The sequence below is a fragment of the Kazachstania africana genome, chromosome 2 (genome assembly GCF_000304475.1).
Source record: "Kazachstania africana CBS 2517 chromosome 2, complete genome".
Taxonomy (NCBI): domain Eukaryota; kingdom Fungi; phylum Ascomycota; class Saccharomycetes; order Saccharomycetales; family Saccharomycetaceae; genus Kazachstania; species Kazachstania africana.
The window spans coordinates 73,644-94,560 of NC_018941.1; the positions used below are offsets into that span (position 1 = coordinate 73,644).

Consider the following 20,917-nt stretch of genomic DNA (forward strand, 5'->3'; position numbering starts at 1 on the left):
AGCTTTTATAAAAACTCCATATTTATATTCCTTTCCTCGAGGATTAAATTGATTGACCCTTTGTTTCGCTATTCGGTTTCCTGAATAGGAAATACTGAATGCCGGAAAACAGTAATAATTTCCTTATTCGGTCGAAAGTAGCGGAGTTGGTAACTCTATAGTTATATAATCTAACCAGACAGTGAGCAGGAATTCATAGGGTTGCTTAATGCTGGGCTTGAAGGTAAGTCAAGTTGTTGTAGCTCCGGAGAACATTGTTCCTTCCTGTGCACTGTACTTGAAGATCCACCAAGGGAAGGGATTTGCAAGGATATTTCTACTTGGTCTGATGTCAAAAGGAGGAAAAACTTCGTCGTTATGTCAAAATTATATAAGTACGTGGTATACATAGACACTGTATATCTAGAAGACTAAGGAGTAGAATTGGTGGGCGACGTAAGTAACTAGCACAAAACCAAATAAAAGGAAGAGAATCAAATTGTTAGCACCGAATTTGTAGACGTATAATTCTTTCAATTGTTGTAAATATTGGATCATGACTTTTCCGGATAATTTGGATTCACCTTCGGTTCTGACACCAAATGAGAATGGTACTTCGCCGATCTTTTCCCCATTATTTGGTAATGGTAATTTAGCTAGTAATTCCAAAGCGATTTTGAAACCTTCTTTGTTAATATCATCTTCTTTAGCCTCGAGCAAGTATTTCTTTTGCAAACCGAAGAAACCACTCATTGGGTCAGAGGCCACGGTCAATGGTCTGGCCATCATTCTAGCGGTGGAAGAAATAACTCTTCTGTATAATGGCCAGTCCTTGTCAATACCGACACCTGGAGCATATCTAGTACCGATAACAAAAGGGTTTTCCCTCAAGGAGTCGAAAAGACGTGGTACACTTTCTGGAGGATGTTGTAAATCGGCATCCATACAGATGACATAATCACCTTGAGCGTCGTAGAAACCTCTTAAGACAGCGGACGAGAGACCACGTTCAGCGGTTCTGACGATAATCTTAACGTTGTAACCTTGCTTTTGAAGACTTTCCACTTCCTCTACTGATCCATCTTGAGAGTTATCGTCGACGAAGATCAATTCTGTTGACTTGGACCCTTCGTTGCCCAATGCAGCAAATAATCTAGTGGTTAATGGTTTGATATTCAATTTTTCCTTGTAAGCAGGAACAATAACGGATTGGGTGACAGACATAGCTTGGATGGAGGCGATAGATTCTGGATGAGACTCTTAACACTTGACCGGAACGATACTACGTGTTTCTAATTTCGGAATTTCCTTCTGTAATTTATAAGGTATATATATAGTGGTCGTTGTTTACACGTCAAAGGCTTTTTCCTCGATTTTTGCAAAAAAAATAGCAATCATCGTGATAAATTACAGTGAGACATTGATATATAAGATGATTTGGGTTTTATTGTTATATATGGGGATGCTGGGAATATATGGGTCCGTATTTACTGTTGTTGGTCCTCACCTATATATAGTACGTTGTTACATCTGATGAAAATGTCGCCGATCGTGCCCTTGGACTTGTTGCTGACAAATTCTTCAGCTTCTGATAGTTGTATATTGAAGTAGTTATCGGTAGATACGAGCGTGCCCCTGTATTTTGTGTTATTGAATTTCAATGTAACGACAATTTTCTTGTTTACTAGGTCCCTGAGGAATGGTTTAGGATTTATTGGTGCGAACTGCGAATCATGTGTTAGTAAAAGAATAAAGCAAAGATGTGACGATTCATTCAATGACCAGGCGGTGCTGGGCTAACATACTTCTGACATGGTAGAGTGGTGGAGGCTGAATATGTGTTCTGGATATGTTGTCTCAGTTGGTGAAAATATAATGCTTATATTATGTTTATTTTTTTTTTCGCTTTCCAATATATCAATCGATGAGCTATATAAACATGTGCATACGGTTACATATGATAGAATGCATGGACGCTTATATTTGTGTTAGCTTTAGATCGTAATTTGGCACGCCATCATCGTATTCGAATCTTAACATTCCCCATACAAGGTCCGTGATTATTGATCCAAGGGCCAAATTGTAAACTAACGAGATAGCGTAGAAAAAATTACTATTTCCTGAACCTAATTCGATCCATAAGTAGTAGAAAATTGGGGATAAGATGATGGAATGGATTAGTAGAAGGATGGAGATTATAAAGTAGTTCCCATAGTTCGATAAAGGTAGGAAATATAGGACGCAAGTGATCCAAAAACCAGTATCGCCCATTACAGGGTAAGGTTTAGTCAAATTCATCCAACCTAGACATAAGATGAATGCGTAAGTCTTGAAATGATCGAAACTTGTGGAAGTGAAACGCAACGTGATGGGGACGATAAAGGAGGCAAGGAATAAATTGAAGACAGATTTGTAAAAAGGTACGAACTCCATGAACATCTCAATGAAGAAATACCACCACAGACCCAAATTTGGATAATTCTTCTCGAAATTTAAATTTATTGTGTATGTACCATTAATAAAATTCCAATTATTGCCATTTAATTTAAAACTGATGATCATTAGGACCTGTAAGTTGATCAAAGTAATGAGGACGAATTTGACCTTGTTCTTCGATGCTTTGAAGAAAGTTAGAATTGGAATGATGAGCAATGTAGGATATAATGACAGATACGACGCCAAACTTAGCATTATAGAGCAACCTATGATGTTGTGATGTAAAGCTAGTAACAATGTACTGAGTAATGTAGCATTAGAAAAGATAATTGTAGACTTGCTAATAAAACTTAAAATTGAAATTGGATTGATACAATACATGAGACTTGGTACCCATACAGGTAATTGTTCCTTTAATTTGGGTACTTTCTCTAATAAAATTCTTGTCAAGAAGTAAAATTGTATAGTAATCAAACACTCCACAATGAAGTATAGAGTAGTATCACATTGAAACAAATTGACGAGTTTTAATAGGAGGATTGGATGATGTACTACACCGCCATTGTACACGTTTTTCCATTGTAAACTATTCAATAAGAATAGACCTTCTTTCAATGAGCGATAAGATGTTATTGGTGTCGAGAATTCCACAGAATGGTCTATAGCAGTGGTCAAAGATGGGAACCAGTACATCGGCAGGAGCCTAGACACTACTGTAAGTGCTATGAGCGATGTTAAATGCAGGATCAAGCTCATGGTTAACGCTATATTTTCTTGCCATGTAAGTAATGAATACAAACAGTCTAAAATTTTCCCACTGTTAAATGAAAAGAATAATGTCATTACGCGGATGACTATAGAGGCTAGACACGTACGAGATAGAAGCCTGCATATACATATATGTCAAGCCTACGATGGACTGGCGGCACTTTGGCTGAGAGCCAGCGTTCTTCAAGAAGAATTGATTACTAGGAGTCTTTCTACTCTCTTCAAGCCTACTTTTATCGCTGATTTTATATATTACAATGTCAATTGAACATATTATCTAGTCTTCAGGTTACCTCAAGCCTCCCTCGAGCAGATGATATCTACTTGCTCAGGTTACGGTTCTTGACACTCGAACTTTCCTAAGAAACCACTCAAATAGGACTAAACAGACAGGTTACGTCCAGGAACCATAAATATATGGGACGTCAAAACATTACTCAGACATTAGCCGATGGCTAGTTTTCATTCGGTAGACAGTACAATGCACTGAAGTGTTACTAGCTTGCATTCCTACGTTTTCGACCAAATTACGCTCAAAATTCTCGATTTTTTCTGTTCCAAGACCGCCAGCCCAGTTCATTCAGACATGACACTATTCCCTTGCATCGTCTTCCCTTCAATTGCTTCTAATCTCCCACTCTTTTACCAATCACCATACAATATATATATTTGTTCGAAATACCACGGTGGCAAAATTTTTTGGCTGTAGCGGATTAACGATTTGATTGAAAAAAAAAAATAACAAAAGCTCGAAATTACAAGAGATCTTTGAATATCAGAAGACAAAGACTACATCGTTAGAAGCCTTCAATTCAGTATCTGCACGATGGATTTCGAAACTAATGAAGATATTAACGGGATTCGTTTTTCTTGGAACGTTTTCCCATCCACCAGAACCGACGCTAATAAAAATGTCGTTCCTATTGGTTGTTTATACACTCCATTGAAGGAAATGGATGAAGATAACGTCAATGTTGCGCAGTATAATCCTGTTATTTGTGCAGGACCACAATGTAAATCGATTTTGAATCCATACTGTGCGATCGATCCAAGATCAAACTCTTGGACATGTCCAGTTTGTAACTCCAGAAATCATTTACCAACGCAATATGCAAACATGACTCAGGAAAACATGCCTTTGGAATTACAACATACTACCATCGAATATATCACAAACAAGCCAGTTCAGATCCCACCTATTTTCTTCTTCGTTATTGATATCACTGCTGAACAAGAAAATTTGGATTCATTAAAGGAATCAATTATCACCTCTTTATCTCTCTTACCACCAAACGCCCTAATTGGTTTGATTACTTATGGTAACGTCGTTCAATTGCATGACTTATCTAGTGAAACTATTGACAGATGTAACGTCTTCAGGGGTGACAGAGACTATCAACTGGATCAATTGATTGAAATGTTGACTGGTCAAAAATCGAATACTATGACAAACCAAATGCCAAATATGAAGATTTCACCAATGTCATTAAACAGATTTTTCTTGCCTTTAGAGACTATCGAATTTAAATTGACCCAAATTCTTGAAAATTTAACTCCAGATCAATGGTCAATTCCAGCTGGTCATAGACCAATTAGAGCCACTGGTTCCGCCGTCAACATTGCTTCCCTCATCTTACAAGGTTGTTATAAGAATGTTGCTACTAGAATCATTTTGTTTGCCAGTGGTCCAGGTACAATTGCACCTGGTTTAATTGTGAACTCTGAATTGAAAGATCCATTGAGATCACATCACGATATTGATTCAGATCGTGCTGTTCATTACAAGAAAGCCAAAAAATACTATAGCCAAATTGCTCAAAGGATAGCTGATAATGGCCATACTATGGATATCTTTGCCGGTTGTTACGATCAAATCGGTATGTCAGAAATGAAAAATTTGACCGATCTAACTGGTGGTGTTATGCTTTTAACTGATGCATTCTCCACCGCTATTTTCAAGCAATCCTACTTGAGACTTTTCGCAAAGGATGAAGAAGGTTACTTAAAGATGGCTTTCAACGGTATCATGACCGTCAAGACAAGTAAAGACTTAAAAGTCCAAGGTTTAATTGGGCACGCGTCCCCACTAAAGAAAACTGATGCAAACAATATAAGTGATTCTGAAATCGGTGTAGGTGGTACTTCCACTTGGAAAATGTCCTCCATTTCTCCATCTCATAGTTATGCAGTATTCTTTGAAATTTCGAATACAGTTGCTGGTAATTCTGCTGCACAATCAATGATGATGAACGATAAACCAAGGCTTGCTTACACGCAATTTATCACAAACTATCAACATTCTTCCGGTACAAATCGTGTAAGAGTCACTACAGTGGCCAACCAATTGATGCCATTTGGTAATCCAGCAATTGCAGCATCCTTCGATCAAGAAGCCGCTGCCGTTTTAATGGCTAGAATTGCCGTTTTCAAAGCAGAAGCCGATGATGGCGCAGATGTTATCAGATGGATCGATAGAACTTTAATCAAACTATGCCAGAAATATGCCGATTACAATAAAGATGATCCATCATCATTTAGATTGGCACCAAATTTCTCCTTATATCCACAATTCACATATTATTTGAGAAGATCTCAATTTTTAAGTGTTTTCAACAACTCACCAGATGAAACAGCATTTTACAGGCATATTTTTACCAGAGAAGATACCACAAATTCATTGATTATGATTCAACCAACCTTGACTTCTTTCTCAATGGAAGATGAACCACAACCTGTTCTATTAGATTCGATCTCTGTTAAACCAAATACGATATTATTATTAGATACTTTCTTCTATATTTTGATTTATCACGGTGAACAAATTGCTCAATGGAGAAAAGCGGGTTACCAAGATGATCTAAACTATGTTGACTTCAGGAATTTATTGGAAGAACCAAAACTAGAAGCTGCAGAATTATTAGTTGATAGATTCCCATTGCCAAGATTCATTGACACAGAAGCTGGTGGATCTCAAGCGAGATTCTTATTATCTAAATTAAACCCATCTGATAATTACCAAGATATGACACGCGGCGGCTCCACCATTGTGTTAACTGATGATGTTTCTTTGCAAAACTTCATGGCCCATTTGCAACAGGTTGCTGTAAGTGGACAAACGTAAATCAAGAAGAAGAAGAGGAAGAAAACCCTTCGTTGGAGGAAAATATTCTGTTAGGTATATAACATTAGTATATATTATGTATATAACCCCGAAGGCGAGATTATGAAAAGATGTTTATTACAATTCGAAAATAGGCATGTCTAATGTTATACCATCGAAGACGATGAAGTTATTTAGAGGTGACGATCTCTTACCAAGTATATTAACCACATCTTGAGCGATTGCACCTCCAATTATTGCAGAAACAGGTGAAAATTCTAGTCCGATTTGATTATAAAATTGTTCCAAGTAGTCACCTGATAATGACTTGGGATTAATTGTCAGGCGATCACACATCTTGATTGTCTCATTCTTAAATTCATCTAGATTACTGCAGTTCTGACTCAATAAAGTTAATGTCATGGGCAGGACGTTGGAGACCCTTTTCAGTTGTCTCTTTGTTAATTTTTTCTCTAGTGTGGGGCTGAGAAGCATTTCTCCAAAATGTTTGTATGTATTTCTCGTTGTAATCTTCTCGAATACTTTCTCGGGATCTTCATCATCTTGACGTGTCTCCACGTGCACGATTTCCCTATGAGTGGAGATATATCCAGTCTCGGTAGCTTTGATGCTTTTAAGTTTTTCATCCTCCGACTTGAACTCGATCAAGTCAACGAAGATGTATGAAAAGAGACCGTTTGAGCCTGATAAATATAATGGGATATTGAATTTTCTTGTAATTTGATTGATTTTAAGCATCTGTTCACGATTTAACTCAGTAGCGATGATTAAATCAAAATTTTTAAAGAAATCTTCATTAATTGAATCGACAGATTCGATATCAAATTGTAATTCTACTCTTGGGTTCAAGTCCATTATCCGTTCCCTAACAGCATCAATCTTGTACTTTCCCACGTCTTCACAGCTCAAAAAGAACTGAGATCCCAAGTCCTCCTCACTGACCTTCGAAGCATCCATTATATGGAAGTGGCCAATCCCACTCAGCACGATATTTTTCGTAATTTCTGTCCCAATGGATCCAATATTAATCAATAGCACTTTCGCAGACCTCATATTGGTTTGCGCAGCAAGACCCCAGAGTCTAATTTGTCTGTCGTACAATGCAATTTCATCTTCCGTCAATTTGCCTTCACTGCTGCTCATCTTATCTTCAGGTGTAAAAAGCTATTCGATATAGGCTGATTACAATTAGTGTTAATATTCCTATAGAATATTTTTTTCTAATATTAAGTATTTTTTAATAACATATTGGTATTGAAAGAAAGAAAAAGCAAACTTATATCTCAGATTTTGTTACAAGAAACCTCCAGAAGAGCATCTATTTCAATATTTTGCAATGGATTTACTGAAGATTTTGGATACAAAACCTATTCCCACGATAGTAGACTCACAATCGCTAGGTGTTAGTGGTGATGTTTCTGGTGATTACTGGTTACCTACGACAATGTGTCTGTACCAGAAGAAGTTGACTGATGAGATTATTTCATTACATTATTCAGATATCCTGAAATATTTCGAGACAGATGATTACAAAGAAGATGTAATTTTGGGCTCCATGAGAACGATGTGCCTGAACAGTGAGTATGTTGCGACACATCCGTATTTGTTAATCGAGCATCATATGCCCAAAACTTTGACTACTCGAGATATACCGATAAATCTGGCAGATACAAGTGGTAAATTTACTGTTTTAAGGGATTTGATGACTTTAGTCCAGGAATATGAGACTAATACTGCTTTGGTGTGTAGGCCTGGGCGCACCATGGATTTATTGGAAGCATTGCTTCTAGGTAACAAAGTTAATATAAAGAGATATGATGGGCGAACGGTTAAGTCACAGGCAAAACAGAAAAAGACCAAAGCTAAGCAGTCATGCACGGTGCATTTATTCCCTTCACAAGATTTAGATTTGCAGAAATTTCCCATAAATGAAAAGCATCATTTCGATATGTTGATTGCCGTTGATCCTACAGTGGATACAAATGTTGATTTTATCCAAGAAATACTGACATTTTCAAGAGATCAGAGCCGCAATGAAAATAAAGCACCAATTGTCAGATTAGTAACTATCAATTCCATTGATCATTGTGATCTATATTTTAGCAAAAAGTTCAATAAAGGTAGTAAAGATTTCTTGGAAAGTACTACGGCAGCTGTTGTAGTCCTAAGAGACAGTGTCGGTACATTACCGCCAGATCTAAGACCAATTTATTCACAGCAATTGCATTACTTGACAGAATGGTTAGAAGATCCAAGTCTACCTTGGCCGCTGCCGGATATCTATCCCTTGAAAAGATATAATTCTATGGATGTTGAAAGATCTCTATTGAATGAAGTTAACTTTAATGAAGCTGATGACTTAGAGACGGCTTTTGCCAACAATTCCAAAAAACGTCATAGACATCCGGATGAAACGACCGATGTTAATAAAAAAGATGGGCCTACAAAATCTTTTTACGAATTGAAGAGATTGAAAAATGATTATTTGGCTAATCCAATCAATCAAGGAATGGCAAATTTGGCGGGCATAGTGACGGGTAACGTCAAAGATTCTATAAATTACCACCTATCGAGCAATATACTGACACATAAGCTAATTCAAATTATGGGTCAAGTTTATGTTGATATAAACAGAGAAACTCAAGAACTAGATGATTATTCCACCTTAAATGGTCTTGAGAATGACCACGTTTCTTTCTACCAACAGGAGAAAGAAACCATGAGCAAAAAATTGCAGACTCGTATGGATGAAATAAATGAAAGTAATGAAAAGTCCATTTCTATGGAGTTTACGAACAAAGAAAAGTTTGAACTTATAGAAAAAATTGAAATTGAGATTGAAGGGCTATTAAAGAAGGTCGAAGCAAAAGATACTGGGCTGAAAAACTTATTCATTTCTGTAGGGGATCTGAAGGATGAAATTGATAAAGAAACCAGACAAAATGAATCCAAACTAACTGAAAAGGAATACATGGAAAAAGAAATTGAAAGAGCACAAACTGCTACTAATGAACTTGAAGTCGAAATGGAAAAAGTTCTCAAAGACTTTGAAAATGTACAAAATGAACTAAGAGAGATAAAGTTAAACCAAGAGTTGAAAAAAGATGGAGCTATAGAGCGAATTGAGAATTTAAAACGGGCCATAGTTGAAGAGAAATTAGTATATGATGATTTGGAATCAAAACTCAACTCATTAGTGGGGAAATTGAAGAACTTTCCACCACCAAGGATACGGGTCACCACAAATACGACTCGTAGGAGGAAATAGAATCCAAATATGATCTTATGATAAACAATATATTTTTATATAGTGAACCTATGGATGCCATAATTTTACTGACCTATCCCAACCCCCACTGATAAGTGCTTTTGCATTATTTGTCATATCGACACTTAATATGTTATGAGAGTGACCCTCCAGAGTTTTCACTTTTAACCAGTTATCACTACTATAAATATTAATTTTTTTATCGTAACTGCATGAAACAAGGCATTTACTGTCTTGCTTTGCGAAACGCAGGTCACTGATGATATTGTTATGTGCAAGAATGGTGTTCACCAGATTAGTTTTCCTTATATCCCAAATATTAATGAGTCCATCACCACCTCCGGTCGCAACGTTGTATCCATTACATGACCAATCAACACAATATACTGGCTTTGAATGGCCATTTAAAGTCATTATTGATTTCCCGCATCTAATATCCCAAAGAAGCGCTGTGTTATCGAGTCCTCCGGTGCATACCAAAGAACCGTCGCCTTGGAAAGACAAAGAATATACCTCTTTTGAATGCCCTTCCTGCAGAAGAAGTTCTTGAGAAGTAGCAATATCCCATAACCTCCATGTTGTGTCAAAAGAAGTGCTACCGAGAAATCTGGTACTGGGATGGAATTTAGTGGCTACTACTCTTTTCTCGTGTCCTTTCAGCACGGTTGTCTCCTTTATTTCATTGCTTGTATAACTATACAATTTTACCATTCCATCTTCTGCACCTGTAACAAGCATACCCCCCGTCTTATTCCAATCCAATCCACCTATTTTACCGGAGTGAACGTTATCGATTTTAACCGTTGGTTCCAATGTTTTTGAATTGAACAATTTCAAATCTCCGTTCCAATCACCTGTCGCAAACACTTCATCATTTGGAGCAATCGCAATCTTTGATATTGGCCTTATGGAAGCAACTTGTGATCCACTCAATTCGAAGTTTTGAAGCTCTTTGTTGAAAACTCTTCTTTTGTTTATTTCATGTTTTACTGAAGCCTTAAGAGCACGCTCTTTCTCCGATCGTAGTCTTTCTTTAGATTTGTTGATAGAGTATTTAACTAGGAATCTCCTTGCTTTGACGAGTTCCTCACTCGCAGGTGTGTAAAACTCTTCCTCCTCCTCATCTTCTTCCTCATTATGGAGCCCCCCGCCCTTCTTATATTCCTCATACACGGTTAGAAATTCTGTCCTGCTAGCCACAAGCTCTGCTAATCTGTTTCTTCTAGCCTCAGTGGTTTCTTTACTGTTCAGAATTTCAGCTTGACCCAAAAAGTTGAGTATATTTCGAACATCTTGATCATCATCATTATTAGCAACTATTTCAAGTTTTTCCCTCTGAAGCTCCAGATCCTGCAAGGCATCATTAACACTCTCCTGTTTACCGTCTATTCCTTTATATTCGTTATCTATACGGATATCATCCAGCTCGACCATGTTTGTCCTATCTCTCCTGTGAGATACCACTGTATATAAATGAGATGAGCTTTTAATTTTTCATTTTAAAAATATATAAACATTAGATACAGTATGATATTGAATCAGAAGGTAACATGGAATTGTGTAAAAACAAGCATATCAGGTACATTGAGTCGCTGGATAAGAGGCATGAAGACTATGAGTATTGGTTGTCTGAGCATTTGCGGTTGAATGGTGTGTATTGGGGGCTGACGGCGTTGTGCATCTTAGATGCTAAGGACACTTTTAATAGAACTGAAATTATCAAATTTGTAGACAGTTGCTGGGATGATAGATATGGTGGATTTGCGCCATTTCCCAGGCATGACTCCCATCTTTTAACTACTCTCTCAGGGATTCAGATTTTGGCTACATACGATGCAATAGATGATGTCTTGAAGGGTGATCGAATGGATAGATGTGTCCAGTTCATTGTTGGTAATCAACTAGATGATGGGTCATTTCAAGGTGATAGGTTTGGAGAGGTGGACACTAGATTTGTATATACTGCTTTGAGTTCCTTATCTATTTTGAACAAGTTAACTAATGAAATCGTTGATCCAGCCATAAGATTCATATTAAGGTGTTACAATTTTGATGGTGGATTTGGTCTCTGTCCAGGAGCTGAAAGTCACGCCGCCCAAGTTTTCACTTGTCTAGGTGCATTGAAGATTGTCAACAAATTGGATATGCTGAGTGAGGAACAAATTGAAGAAACCGCTATGTGGCTATGTGAAAGACAGTTACCTGAAGGTGGTTTGAATGGTAGGCCAAGTAAACTTCCTGATGTGTGCTATAGTTGGTGGGTATTGTCATCTTTAGCCATTATTGGCAAATTAGACTGGATAAATTTCGAAAAATTGAGAGAATTTATTATATCGAGTCAAGATGTAGTAAATGGTGGAATTAGTGATAGGCCAGACAATGAAGTGGACGTTTTTCATACTATATTTGGTCTTGCTGGTTTGAGTCTCATGGGATATGACAACCTTGTACCAATTGATCCCGTTTATTGCATGCCCTGTTCTGTGACTGAAAATTTTGTGAAGTACATATAATAATTATTTATGAAATACGTATATATATGATTTTAAAAATAAATTTCCTGTTGAATTGATTTTTTCAAAGATGGTTTATATTCCAGATATTTTGCACGTCTATTCAATATAAATTTACCAGCATTTATTGATTTGCATCCATTATATGTAATGTCAAACCTGGGAGCAGAATTATCACAGAAAATTAAAGTTGATGGAATTGGATAAAGACTTAAAGTATGATCTAACTCCCAATTTATTGGACGTATTGTGGTAATAAATGGTGACAAATGACCTTGGTCAAGAATTGTCTTGACATATTTCCTTGATTGTTCCAATTCAGTAGGAAGTTGATTTTTATCTTTTACTAGTTGATTGATTATTACGGATTCATCGGCAGTGTTATCAATCGAGATATTTTCGATTTCTTCTTGTAATTGCAACAATTGCTCTTCTTTGGATTCTTCTAGCATGGGGAAGATCACGCTATGTCTCTTGAACCTACTAGCCATGTCATCTCTCATAATTACTATTTCCTGTGATAGATATGCAATTCTCATTGGGTTTGAACCCCAAATGACGCGTTTGCACACTCGACTTATTCTTTGGGTGAAGAATGATGGGATTGGTTTCTGTGGTAATGAGCCGGAAGCACCTAATGAATGCATTGAACCCCATGGATCGTTGGCACCTGGGATAAATATTAAAATTGAATCATTCTTTATATTTTCAAATTCGGATAATAATGCAGCCAAAGTGTCAAAATTGTTCTTGTATTGTGTTGATGAACTAATGCTTTTACTTGTTACTGAAGTGTGTACTGGAACAGACGTGAATGAACCTTGGAAAACTATTACAGTTGGAGGATCATCATTTAATTTTTTAAATGTTTTTCTTAGAGCTTCCAATGTGATAAACTTATCTAAGAAAAGATCACCACCTAGTATGACAAATCTATGGTCTTCTAACTCTTTCTCTAAGTAATGTAATCTAATTTTTAAATTATTGTCCAATTTGGCCATATAATTCGCATTTGATGAACCATGTATCCCCAATAAATCCAGATGTCCTATTTTATCCAACGTCGCTTCTCGCCTTTCACCAGGTGGGTGTGTCATTGAACTTGCATGGAATCTGTTCCCTACAGAGAAGTAGATACCTTCAACTAGAACGATACAGCCTTCAAAATAGTAAAGGCCATTTGTAGGGATTGTTTGTGATATATCAATTTCTATTGTACCTGAAGGATCTTCAAGTGCCCAACTACCTCTATTGTTTTTTCTTAAGAGGCCCAATAGAAGAAAATTTTTACCATCTCTACCTAACAGATTCTTAATTTGGGTGATTGACATGTATGAGCTCATTGAATTTGATTCATTGTTTAAATCTTCTTTTAATTTCATCATTGAAGATAGCGGATTGAACGTGTCATTTCCTTGAAACATTTCATTTCTCATTACTCTATCTTTGACAATATTGTATCTCGTGGAGAACATCTCAACATTATCCTTTATTGAAGGCAAATTTGCTTTGTTCTGTGGCATGAATCTTAATTGCATTTTTATTGGGTCATAAGAGAATTTCTGCTGTGATTGAGCATTAATAACCTTGAAATAATCTTTCCAATCGAGTTTTTTCTCTTCGATGGTAATATTTGCCTCATTGATTGAAATTTCGGAATTTAGCACTTGACTGTCGTCGTCTTCATCTTCAGTTTCTGGAGATAATGAATTGTTATTGACCGAGGAGGGAGATTCAGATACATTATCGTTTCTCTTAGTTATGAACCCATCTAGATTTACCTGCCTTTTTGAAGTAACACCAGAAATATTCTTGTTGTCCTTTGTCTTATTTCTTTCTTTAATTTCATTAATGACACACACACTACCTTCTTTATCAACAAAAATGCCTCTTTCCTGTTGTTTCCAGATTGTAGCAAATAATTCCATGAATTTAATAGTATTAGGGTTTGATTTCCAATCAATACCAAAGTTTTCACCTATGAAATCAGCCAAAGTCGATAGACCATCCGATTTTATACTTAACCCATACTTCTTAGAAAGCACACGATACGCCAATGGTCTCAAATGTTGCGATTGTATCTGTGCTGGAAGGCCTCCTATAGTATTAAACATACTCTACCTGGCTACTGCTAACGTATTCAGCTCGATGGGCTTTACGTGTATTTTTAATTGAATTAATTCAACCATCATCTCTTTACGCGTTTTACGAGAAATGCGCTTGAAAGATCAAATTCATTCAAAGTAACTGAAACTTATAAGAGAAGGTTGACACATAACGGGTGTATATAGAGGTTCACTGGGGCCACGATGGAAGAATCACAGACATATCAAGTATCTCGTGGGTTGAGGAGAAAGAGAAAGATGAATAAGCGTAGAGGGAAGTTACCCTCGAGGAGACCTACCTCGATCATCAGTAGTATATTTGATTCGATTAAGTCACTGTTTTCCCCAAGAAATGAAGAGTTACGAATTATGAAACAGGTATATGATAGGAGGACGAGAAGACAGATGAAGTTGAAAGTGTTACAGAAGGAGGCTGCCAAAAGGGCGCAATTGAATAGTAAAAATGATGACGTATCTTCCATTGCCAATATGGGATTCATTAGAGAACAAACCACGATGGATGACACAACGACACTGGATGAACTGAGGCGTGAGATTGACGATCTGAAGTCGAAATTGAGACAGAGAAACAAAGATTTGAAATTTACGCAGACTAAAAACGAACTTTTACAGAAGGCGTTGGACGAGGCAAAGATTGACAGGTCGTACGTGAAATCTAGAAGAGATATTCGCAACTTGGAAAAGGAGAATTTAAAGCCACACATCGAACTGCCACCGTCCCCACAGCGGAAGGTCAACCCATTGGTGACTTCGAGTCCCATCAGAAGATCATCCTTCGATCACTTAGAAAACGAAATAGCACCGCCTCCAAAACTCAATTTCTCTGCCAAATACCCATCGTTGCCTCATGCAGAGACGCAATCGCAGGATCAGTAGCAATCCCAAGCCACGCCAACAGCAGTTGGACCATTTCCTGCGCCGTGTATGCTTTATTAACAGTGTATGCGATACCCGGCCTAATGACATCTTATTAGTCGTAATATAGTAGGTATATCCCATATAGCAAAAAAAATTTATTAAGAAAGTGTAGAAGAAAGGTGGGTTTGCGTGTAAAAGTTGGGAGCAAGATAGATTGGTATTAGGTAGTTAGATATGAGTACTGGAGATTTCCTGGCCAAGGGAATAGATTTGGTTCAAAAAGCTATTGATTTGGACACCGCTACGCAATACAATGAAGCTTACAAAGCATATTACAATGGGTTAGATTATCTGATGTTAGCTTTGAAATACGAGAAAAATCCCAAATCTAAGGAACTGATTAGGGCCAAGTTCACTGAGTATTTGAATAGGGCAGAACAATTGAAAAAACATCTCGACGAAGAGACAAAACAGGAGGAAAAACCTAAAAAAATCAGTAATGATGATAATAATACGAATAACGACTCTGATAATAAGAAGCTTAGAGGGGCATTATCGGGGGCAATCTTGAGTGAAAAGCCAAATGTGAAATGGGAAGATGTTGCTGGGTTGGAAGGTGCTAAAGAAGCCTTAAAAGAAGCAGTTATCTTACCCGTCAAATTTCCACATCTATTTAGGGGCAATCGAAAACCAACAAATGGTATTCTATTGTACGGCCCTCCAGGTACTGGTAAATCATATTTAGCAAAGGCAGTTGCCACAGAGGCAAATTCCACTTTTTTCAGTGTCAGTTCGAGTGATCTGGTGTCAAAGTGGATGGGTGAGTCTGAAAAATTGGTGAAAAATCTGTTCGAGATGGCTCGTGAGAATAAACCTTCTATCATATTCATTGATGAAGTTGATGCATTGACTGGCCAAAGAGGTGAAGGTGAAAGTGAGGCCTCTAGAAGAATCAAAACCGAATTGTTGGTTCAAATGAATGGTGTAGGAAATGAATCCCAAGGTGTTCTTGTGCTGGGTGCAACGAATATTCCTTGGCAATTAGATAGTGCCATTAGAAGAAGATTTGAAAAGAGAATATATATCCCATTACCTGATCTTGCGGCAAGGACCAGAATGTTTGAAATCAACATTGGTGATACACCATGTAACTTAGCAAAAGAAGACTATAGATCATTGGCGCAATTAACAGACGGTTATTCAGGTAGTGATATTGCAGTAGCTGTAAAAGATGCATTGATGGAGCCTATCAGAAAAATTCAAGGCGCAACACATTTCAAGGATGTCTCTGAAGATCCTGACCAAAAAAAACTGACACCATGCTCACCAGGTGATGATGGTGCCATTGAAATGAGTTGGGTTGATATTGAAGCAGATGAGTTAAAGGAGCCTGATTTGACTATAAAAGACTTCCTAAAGGCAATCAAGATTACGAGACCTACAGTGAACGAGGAAGACTTACACAAGCAAGAAGAGTTCACTAGAGACTTTGGTCAAGAAGGTAACTGAATATTCTTGAATCAAATATATATTAAATAATCCTTTGAAATTCCTTTGTATATATTACTGTGTATTTAATGGAAAGCGCATCATTTGTAAACGCTCGTATTATTTTCGCTGTCAGTGACTTTAGCACTTTCTATCTTGACTTTAACAATAACAGTGTTATCACCAAGAATAAAGACTTCAGCATCCGGATTTGTTTTAAGCAATAAGCTCTTATAGTAAGTCGATTCATCTGTATTTGGTTGGATAGGAACTGCATGACCCTTGATTGTAGCACTCATTTCATTCAATTCAGATTGGTTCAGTTGTTGTAACAAATTTAATAACTTACTTGGATGCTCTTGAGGGGTACTTTCTGGTTGTGGAGTACTGGTTTGAGAAAGACTTTGTTTTCTAACTGATAAATTGTTTGCAGTAACCCAATCGTGGAACAATAATGCTACTGTTGGATTATTGATTATATTGATATATTTTTCGGTGTCATCAGATGTAGCAAAGATGATGTAGTCATTCTTTGACTTGTCTTGTTCAAAAGACTTGTCAGAAGGGATATATGTATAATTCATCAAAGAGACAGATGGAATGCAATCAATCGAAGCTGTGGCTAAGTGAACATACTTCGAATTCTTAATAAGATTGATTAAATGGTCTGGAAACTTCTTAGTGCACGACATATTATCTTGATGGTGGGTTCAGATCTTCTAATAATGGTATTCTTTTCTTCAAAATTTAATCTTACCAAATTATGTAATATCCGCCTTTATTAAAAATTAATGAGTTTTTATGTTTAGTTGTGAATATTAAAACTTAAACCATAGCAAACCACTACTATGAAAGGCTAACCTATTTAAAATTCCATTAAAAACTATTATTTAAGAGTATTTAAAATTTGGTTGGTAACTTCCTCTTGGGACCACGGGCACGTGCCTTTGTGACGTGAACCAGAGGTTTCGGTTGTCCAACGGTGCTTACTTCACTCTTGGAGGTATTAATAGAGCTATCTCTGCTGAATAAGCTGTTATCTTCGCTACTTGACATCGTTTTTAAAGTTGATGTACCTATGGTGTTACGAGAACGTAGGCGATGGGCCATTAGGACAGCTTCTAATTTATTAGCAGCTGTATCGTTATCATCGCCGAGGGATGCTACAATTTTGGCTTCTTGCTTCCCTAATATCTGGGACTTCTTTACGACTTCATTCAATGAGACTTTCCTTGCCGGTATTACTGGTGCTGTTTTAGACTTTTGCAAATGCTTCTTTTTAAGCAGAGCCTCTGGTACATCTTCTTCTTTCTTCATATTCAAGCTTATATCAGTCTTGTTCAATTTGTCAATCTTCAGTAGAGCTTCTGGTATCGTTGGTTTTCTTTTAGGAACTTCAGGTGGTCTATTTAATTTCTGTCTGTTCTGAATTAGAAGTTTTGCGTCATCGTCCAAATTGGGCCTCTCATTAGTTTGCCCGACAGGACGGAGCTTAACCAAGCTAATAGGTTCATTATTTTGTTTTATTGAGCCAAATAAGCTGGGATCAAACTTTTTCTTTGCTGGGACGAGTGGTTTCCTTTTCTCCACTTCATTTGCAGTTTTCTCATCAAATTGGGTGTCTTTTTCTTTATCAGCATTTAATTTACCAGAAATTTTCAAGTTCTTAGGCTTTGATGGTAAAAGAGGTTTATCAAGAACCTTTGCTGCCGATTTTTTCGTTTTCAATGCAGAATTGATAAATGATTCAGATTTTGGAACAATTTTTGTCTCCAAGTTACTTTGCAAGTTTTCCTTGCTTGGCAGAGAAATATTTTCTTTCAACTGAATTGAATCTATATAATCCACATGAATATTCGTAACCTTCTTTGGTGATCCGTCATGAGTATGAGATATAGACAATTTATTTTTATCCAATGATGTTAGGAATGACATTGATTTGATATCAATCGGCTTTCGGGATACTGGAGGTTCTGGCTTACTTTTAATTTCTGATTGTGGTTTTAATTCTGGTTTAGTGGCACGAGACACGAGTGGAGGTTCCTTTTTGATGAGGTTTTGCAAAATTGGCTGTGATAGAGTGTCATCGTGGGGTAATTTTCTTTGATAGCCTAAGTTGACGTTTAAAGAACTCATTCCTTTTCCTGTTGGCGAAGCTAATATATCAGAATCATCATCAAAAATGATACTGGATTCCCTGGAGTTATCGTCAATAATTGGTACAGACGCATAAATCGAATTGCGTTTTCTATCCTTGATAACAAAATGTTTCTTTTCGATGTCCTCAGATGTACCAGGTCTTGTAGGTAATTGTGGTGGATTCGGATCACGTTTTTTGGACATAATCTTATTAAATCTCTTTTCATAGACATCATCCTTCTGGTGACGTGGTGAAGAAGAGATTGAGGAATGTCTTTCTCTAGGTTGACCCCTAGAAGGCAGTGCAGCCACTTGGTTTTGTGTTTTCAATTTGTTTAGAAGCATATAGTCTTCCTTAGAGACAATATAAGCCTCGCTGTCTGAAGAAACATTATTTTCTAATGCAAAATCACTAATACTATAGCTAGGTTTCTTGGGTGAAAATGTCCTTTCATAGTTGTAAGCAGACCTATATGCTAAACTATCATCATCCAGAAGTTCACTTGCTTTCTGTAAGTCACTTTCGGAGTATTTACTCTCTGCAGAAGGCTGTCTCACTCGAGGTGATGTCTGTTGGTTCTTCTTATTATCTAAAGTCTCGACCCTTTTCAAAAAACTGTCCAGGTCAGAACTACGCCGAGCAATCATATCTTACAACTGATGTGAAAAGCAACTTGATACAACAAACGGTAGACTTCTGACGATTTTTGAATGTTTCATATTGCTGATAGTAAGTATGATATTTTCAGGAACCACTTTTACTTTTTTTTCAATATCGCGAGTCATATTGCTATCATATGTTCGTGAGCCTAGTATTGCGGGATATAAAGTGTATACAAGGATATATAGATGCTACACTTCATAGGTTATGGATAGTCTTTGCACTGAATAATGAGCATCTTTAAGAAGACGCGATTGAATTGACTTAATCTTCGAGGGAAAAATGGACATTATTTATGCTTATTTTCCCGAGTTCTCGAAGCTTTCGAACTCTCAATGTAATGCAAACTGCTCATTTAACGTAGCTCAATTGATGGCTTCTTTCTTGAAAGATATGCTTGGAACCCACAGAAAACAAAGAATGCTAGGTAGACTAATGCAGCTAGATAAACGGTGTGAGCAACAGCGGGTCCATCTTCTGGATCGTTGATCGAGCCAACGAAGGATTCATGGTTCACGTTGAATAAATGTGCAATAACTGATAATATGACAACACCAAAAGCTGATAAAACGGTACAGAACCAAGCTTTCCCACTCTAAACAGAAGAATTAAATAACTGTTAGTAAAATTATTGCTTCGCATAAACAGAGCAGTAAAAAAGTTGTATTGAGAAAGGAAAAGCAGCTACATACTGAAACGACAGGTCTCATATTTCGCCCAGGTATCTCTTCGTTTGTTCAATCGAATCTTGTACGATTTCTAAAAAAGGTCCTGAGTTTCACTTCTTGTATTGATATGGAAGTGAAATGGGTCAAAGACATTTGCAGTGAATGATGCCGAGTAAAAAATGGGAAAAAACAATCACGTGATGGAAAAATTGCATACTGAAGAATGAATAGTATGACACCTAATAGAGTACATTCTGGTATAATATGAAATACTTTAGATGAATCTAGAATAGTATGTTGCTAAGTTTGCAGTTGAATCGTAAACTTTATACTCGTTTTTTATATCTGGTGCTGGCAGTCTTGGCATTCTCAAAGATATAATGTAGCAAATCTGATACGAAGGGCTGTACAAGATAATTATTTGGTGTTTTTATTTTCGGGTAAAAACCACGATGAAAACTTGTGCAGGCTTAGCTATACCGATAATACTCTTAACCTACCCAGCACTTTAAGACAGTGCACGGTTATTGTTGGCCATGAGGACAGCTTCATTACTCATATTAGCCAGTTCATTTTTCCCCAGCTTATTTAGAGAGGATACTCTTGGCAATTCAGAATCTAATCTTGGCTGTTGATTTGATAAATAGTTGAAGAATTCGACTGGAAGATATAGTAAAATTTTCTATCTAGAACCAAACATTCCTGGTCTCTTGGCCCAGTTGGTTAAGGCACCGTGCTAATAACGCGGGGATCAGCGGTTCGATCCCGCTAGAGACCATATATATTTTTTTACATATTTACATATTCAATGATAGAAGTGAAAGGAAGTTATAGTTCTACACTATAAATTCTTGTTTATTCTCTCTTTTTTTTTGTTTTATTGCAACTTTGA

The 20,917-nt window shown here is 37.0% G+C and overlaps 14 protein-coding genes and 1 non-coding gene across 15 annotated transcripts; 6 read left to right on the forward strand and 9 right to left on the reverse strand.

Annotated features, from left to right (window-relative positions):
* Nucleotides 1-402: 402 nt before the first annotated feature.
* On the reverse strand, nt 403-1,203 carry DPM1 (dolichyl-phosphate beta-D-mannosyltransferase; the record flags this gene model as incomplete). The annotated part of the gene is made up of 1 exon (XM_003955417.1): nt 403-1,203. One exon carries the CDS (start codon nt 1,201-1,203, stop codon nt 403-405), a length of 801 nt encoding a protein of 266 aa, XP_003955466.1.
* Nucleotides 1,204-1,466: 263 nt separating this feature from the next.
* Nucleotides 1,467-1,793, reverse strand: SMX3 (mRNA splicing protein SMX3; the record flags this gene model as incomplete). The annotated part of the gene is made up of 2 exons (XM_003955418.1): nt 1,467-1,703; nt 1,785-1,793. 2 exons carry the CDS (start codon nt 1,791-1,793, stop codon nt 1,467-1,469), a joined length of 246 nt encoding a protein of 81 aa, XP_003955467.1.
* A 163-nt stretch (nt 1,794-1,956) lies between these two features.
* On the reverse strand, nt 1,957-3,171 carry GAB1 (GPI-anchor transamidase subunit GAB1; the record flags this gene model as incomplete). Its single annotated transcript, XM_003955419.1, has 1 exon — nt 1,957-3,171. One exon carries the CDS (start codon nt 3,169-3,171, stop codon nt 1,957-1,959), a length of 1,215 nt encoding a protein of 404 aa, XP_003955468.1.
* Nucleotides 3,172-4,009: 838 nt separating this feature from the next.
* On the forward strand, nt 4,010-6,304 carry SEC23 (GTPase-activating protein SEC23; the record flags this gene model as incomplete). The annotated part of the gene is made up of 1 exon (XM_003955420.1): nt 4,010-6,304. The coding sequence occupies one exon, from the start codon at nt 4,010-4,012 to the stop codon at nt 6,302-6,304; it is 2,295 nt and encodes a 764-aa protein (XP_003955469.1).
* A 117-nt stretch (nt 6,305-6,421) lies between these two features.
* AOS1 (E1 ubiquitin-activating protein AOS1) lies at nt 6,422-7,447 on the reverse strand (the record flags this gene model as incomplete). The annotated part of the gene is made up of 1 exon (XM_003955421.1): nt 6,422-7,447. The coding sequence occupies one exon, from the start codon at nt 7,445-7,447 to the stop codon at nt 6,422-6,424; it is 1,026 nt and encodes a 341-aa protein (XP_003955470.1).
* Nucleotides 7,448-7,640: 193 nt separating this feature from the next.
* Nucleotides 7,641-9,572, forward strand: HDA3 (Hda3p; the record flags this gene model as incomplete). The annotated part of the gene is made up of 1 exon (XM_003955422.1): nt 7,641-9,572. One exon carries the CDS (start codon nt 7,641-7,643, stop codon nt 9,570-9,572), a length of 1,932 nt encoding a protein of 643 aa, XP_003955471.1.
* Nucleotides 9,573-9,620: 48 nt separating this feature from the next.
* PRP4 (U4/U6-U5 snRNP complex subunit PRP4) lies at nt 9,621-11,006 on the reverse strand (the record flags this gene model as incomplete). The annotated part of the gene is made up of 1 exon (XM_003955423.1): nt 9,621-11,006. One exon carries the CDS (start codon nt 11,004-11,006, stop codon nt 9,621-9,623), a length of 1,386 nt encoding a protein of 461 aa, XP_003955472.1.
* Nucleotides 11,007-11,122: 116 nt separating this feature from the next.
* On the forward strand, nt 11,123-12,085 carry BET2 (Rab geranylgeranyltransferase BET2; the record flags this gene model as incomplete). Its single annotated transcript, XM_003955424.1, has 1 exon — nt 11,123-12,085. The coding sequence occupies one exon, from the start codon at nt 11,123-11,125 to the stop codon at nt 12,083-12,085; it is 963 nt and encodes a 320-aa protein (XP_003955473.1).
* A 32-nt stretch (nt 12,086-12,117) lies between these two features.
* Nucleotides 12,118-14,199, reverse strand: DPB2 (DNA polymerase epsilon noncatalytic subunit; the record flags this gene model as incomplete). Its single annotated transcript, XM_003955425.1, has 1 exon — nt 12,118-14,199. One exon carries the CDS (start codon nt 14,197-14,199, stop codon nt 12,118-12,120), a length of 2,082 nt encoding a protein of 693 aa, XP_003955474.1.
* A 249-nt stretch (nt 14,200-14,448) lies between these two features.
* On the forward strand, nt 14,449-15,087 carry CSA1 (Csa1p; the record flags this gene model as incomplete). Its single annotated transcript, XM_003955426.1, has 1 exon — nt 14,449-15,087. The coding sequence occupies one exon, from the start codon at nt 14,449-14,451 to the stop codon at nt 15,085-15,087; it is 639 nt and encodes a 212-aa protein (XP_003955475.1).
* A 216-nt stretch (nt 15,088-15,303) lies between these two features.
* Nucleotides 15,304-16,578, forward strand: VPS4 (AAA family ATPase VPS4; the record flags this gene model as incomplete). Its single annotated transcript, XM_003955427.1, has 1 exon — nt 15,304-16,578. The coding sequence occupies one exon, from the start codon at nt 15,304-15,306 to the stop codon at nt 16,576-16,578; it is 1,275 nt and encodes a 424-aa protein (XP_003955476.1).
* An 80-nt stretch (nt 16,579-16,658) lies between these two features.
* On the reverse strand, nt 16,659-17,249 carry KAFR0B00420 (pyridoxal 5'-phosphate synthase; the record flags this gene model as incomplete). The annotated part of the gene is made up of 1 exon (XM_003955428.1): nt 16,659-17,249. The coding sequence occupies one exon, from the start codon at nt 17,247-17,249 to the stop codon at nt 16,659-16,661; it is 591 nt and encodes a 196-aa protein (XP_003955477.1).
* A 208-nt stretch (nt 17,250-17,457) lies between these two features.
* BSP1 (Bsp1p) lies at nt 17,458-19,344 on the reverse strand (the record flags this gene model as incomplete). Its single annotated transcript, XM_003955429.1, has 1 exon — nt 17,458-19,344. The coding sequence occupies one exon, from the start codon at nt 19,342-19,344 to the stop codon at nt 17,458-17,460; it is 1,887 nt and encodes a 628-aa protein (XP_003955478.1).
* A 368-nt stretch (nt 19,345-19,712) lies between these two features.
* Nucleotides 19,713-20,067, reverse strand: KAFR0B00440 (uncharacterized protein; the record flags this gene model as incomplete). The annotated part of the gene is made up of 2 exons (XM_003955430.1): nt 19,713-19,952; nt 20,050-20,067. 2 exons carry the CDS (start codon nt 20,065-20,067, stop codon nt 19,713-19,715), a joined length of 258 nt encoding a protein of 85 aa, XP_003955479.1.
* A 662-nt stretch (nt 20,068-20,729) lies between these two features.
* KAFR0Btrna3I lies at nt 20,730-20,803 on the forward strand. The gene has a single exon. It is a non-coding gene; the product is annotated as a tRNA-Ile (tRNA).
* Nucleotides 20,804-20,917: the final 114 nt, after the last annotated feature.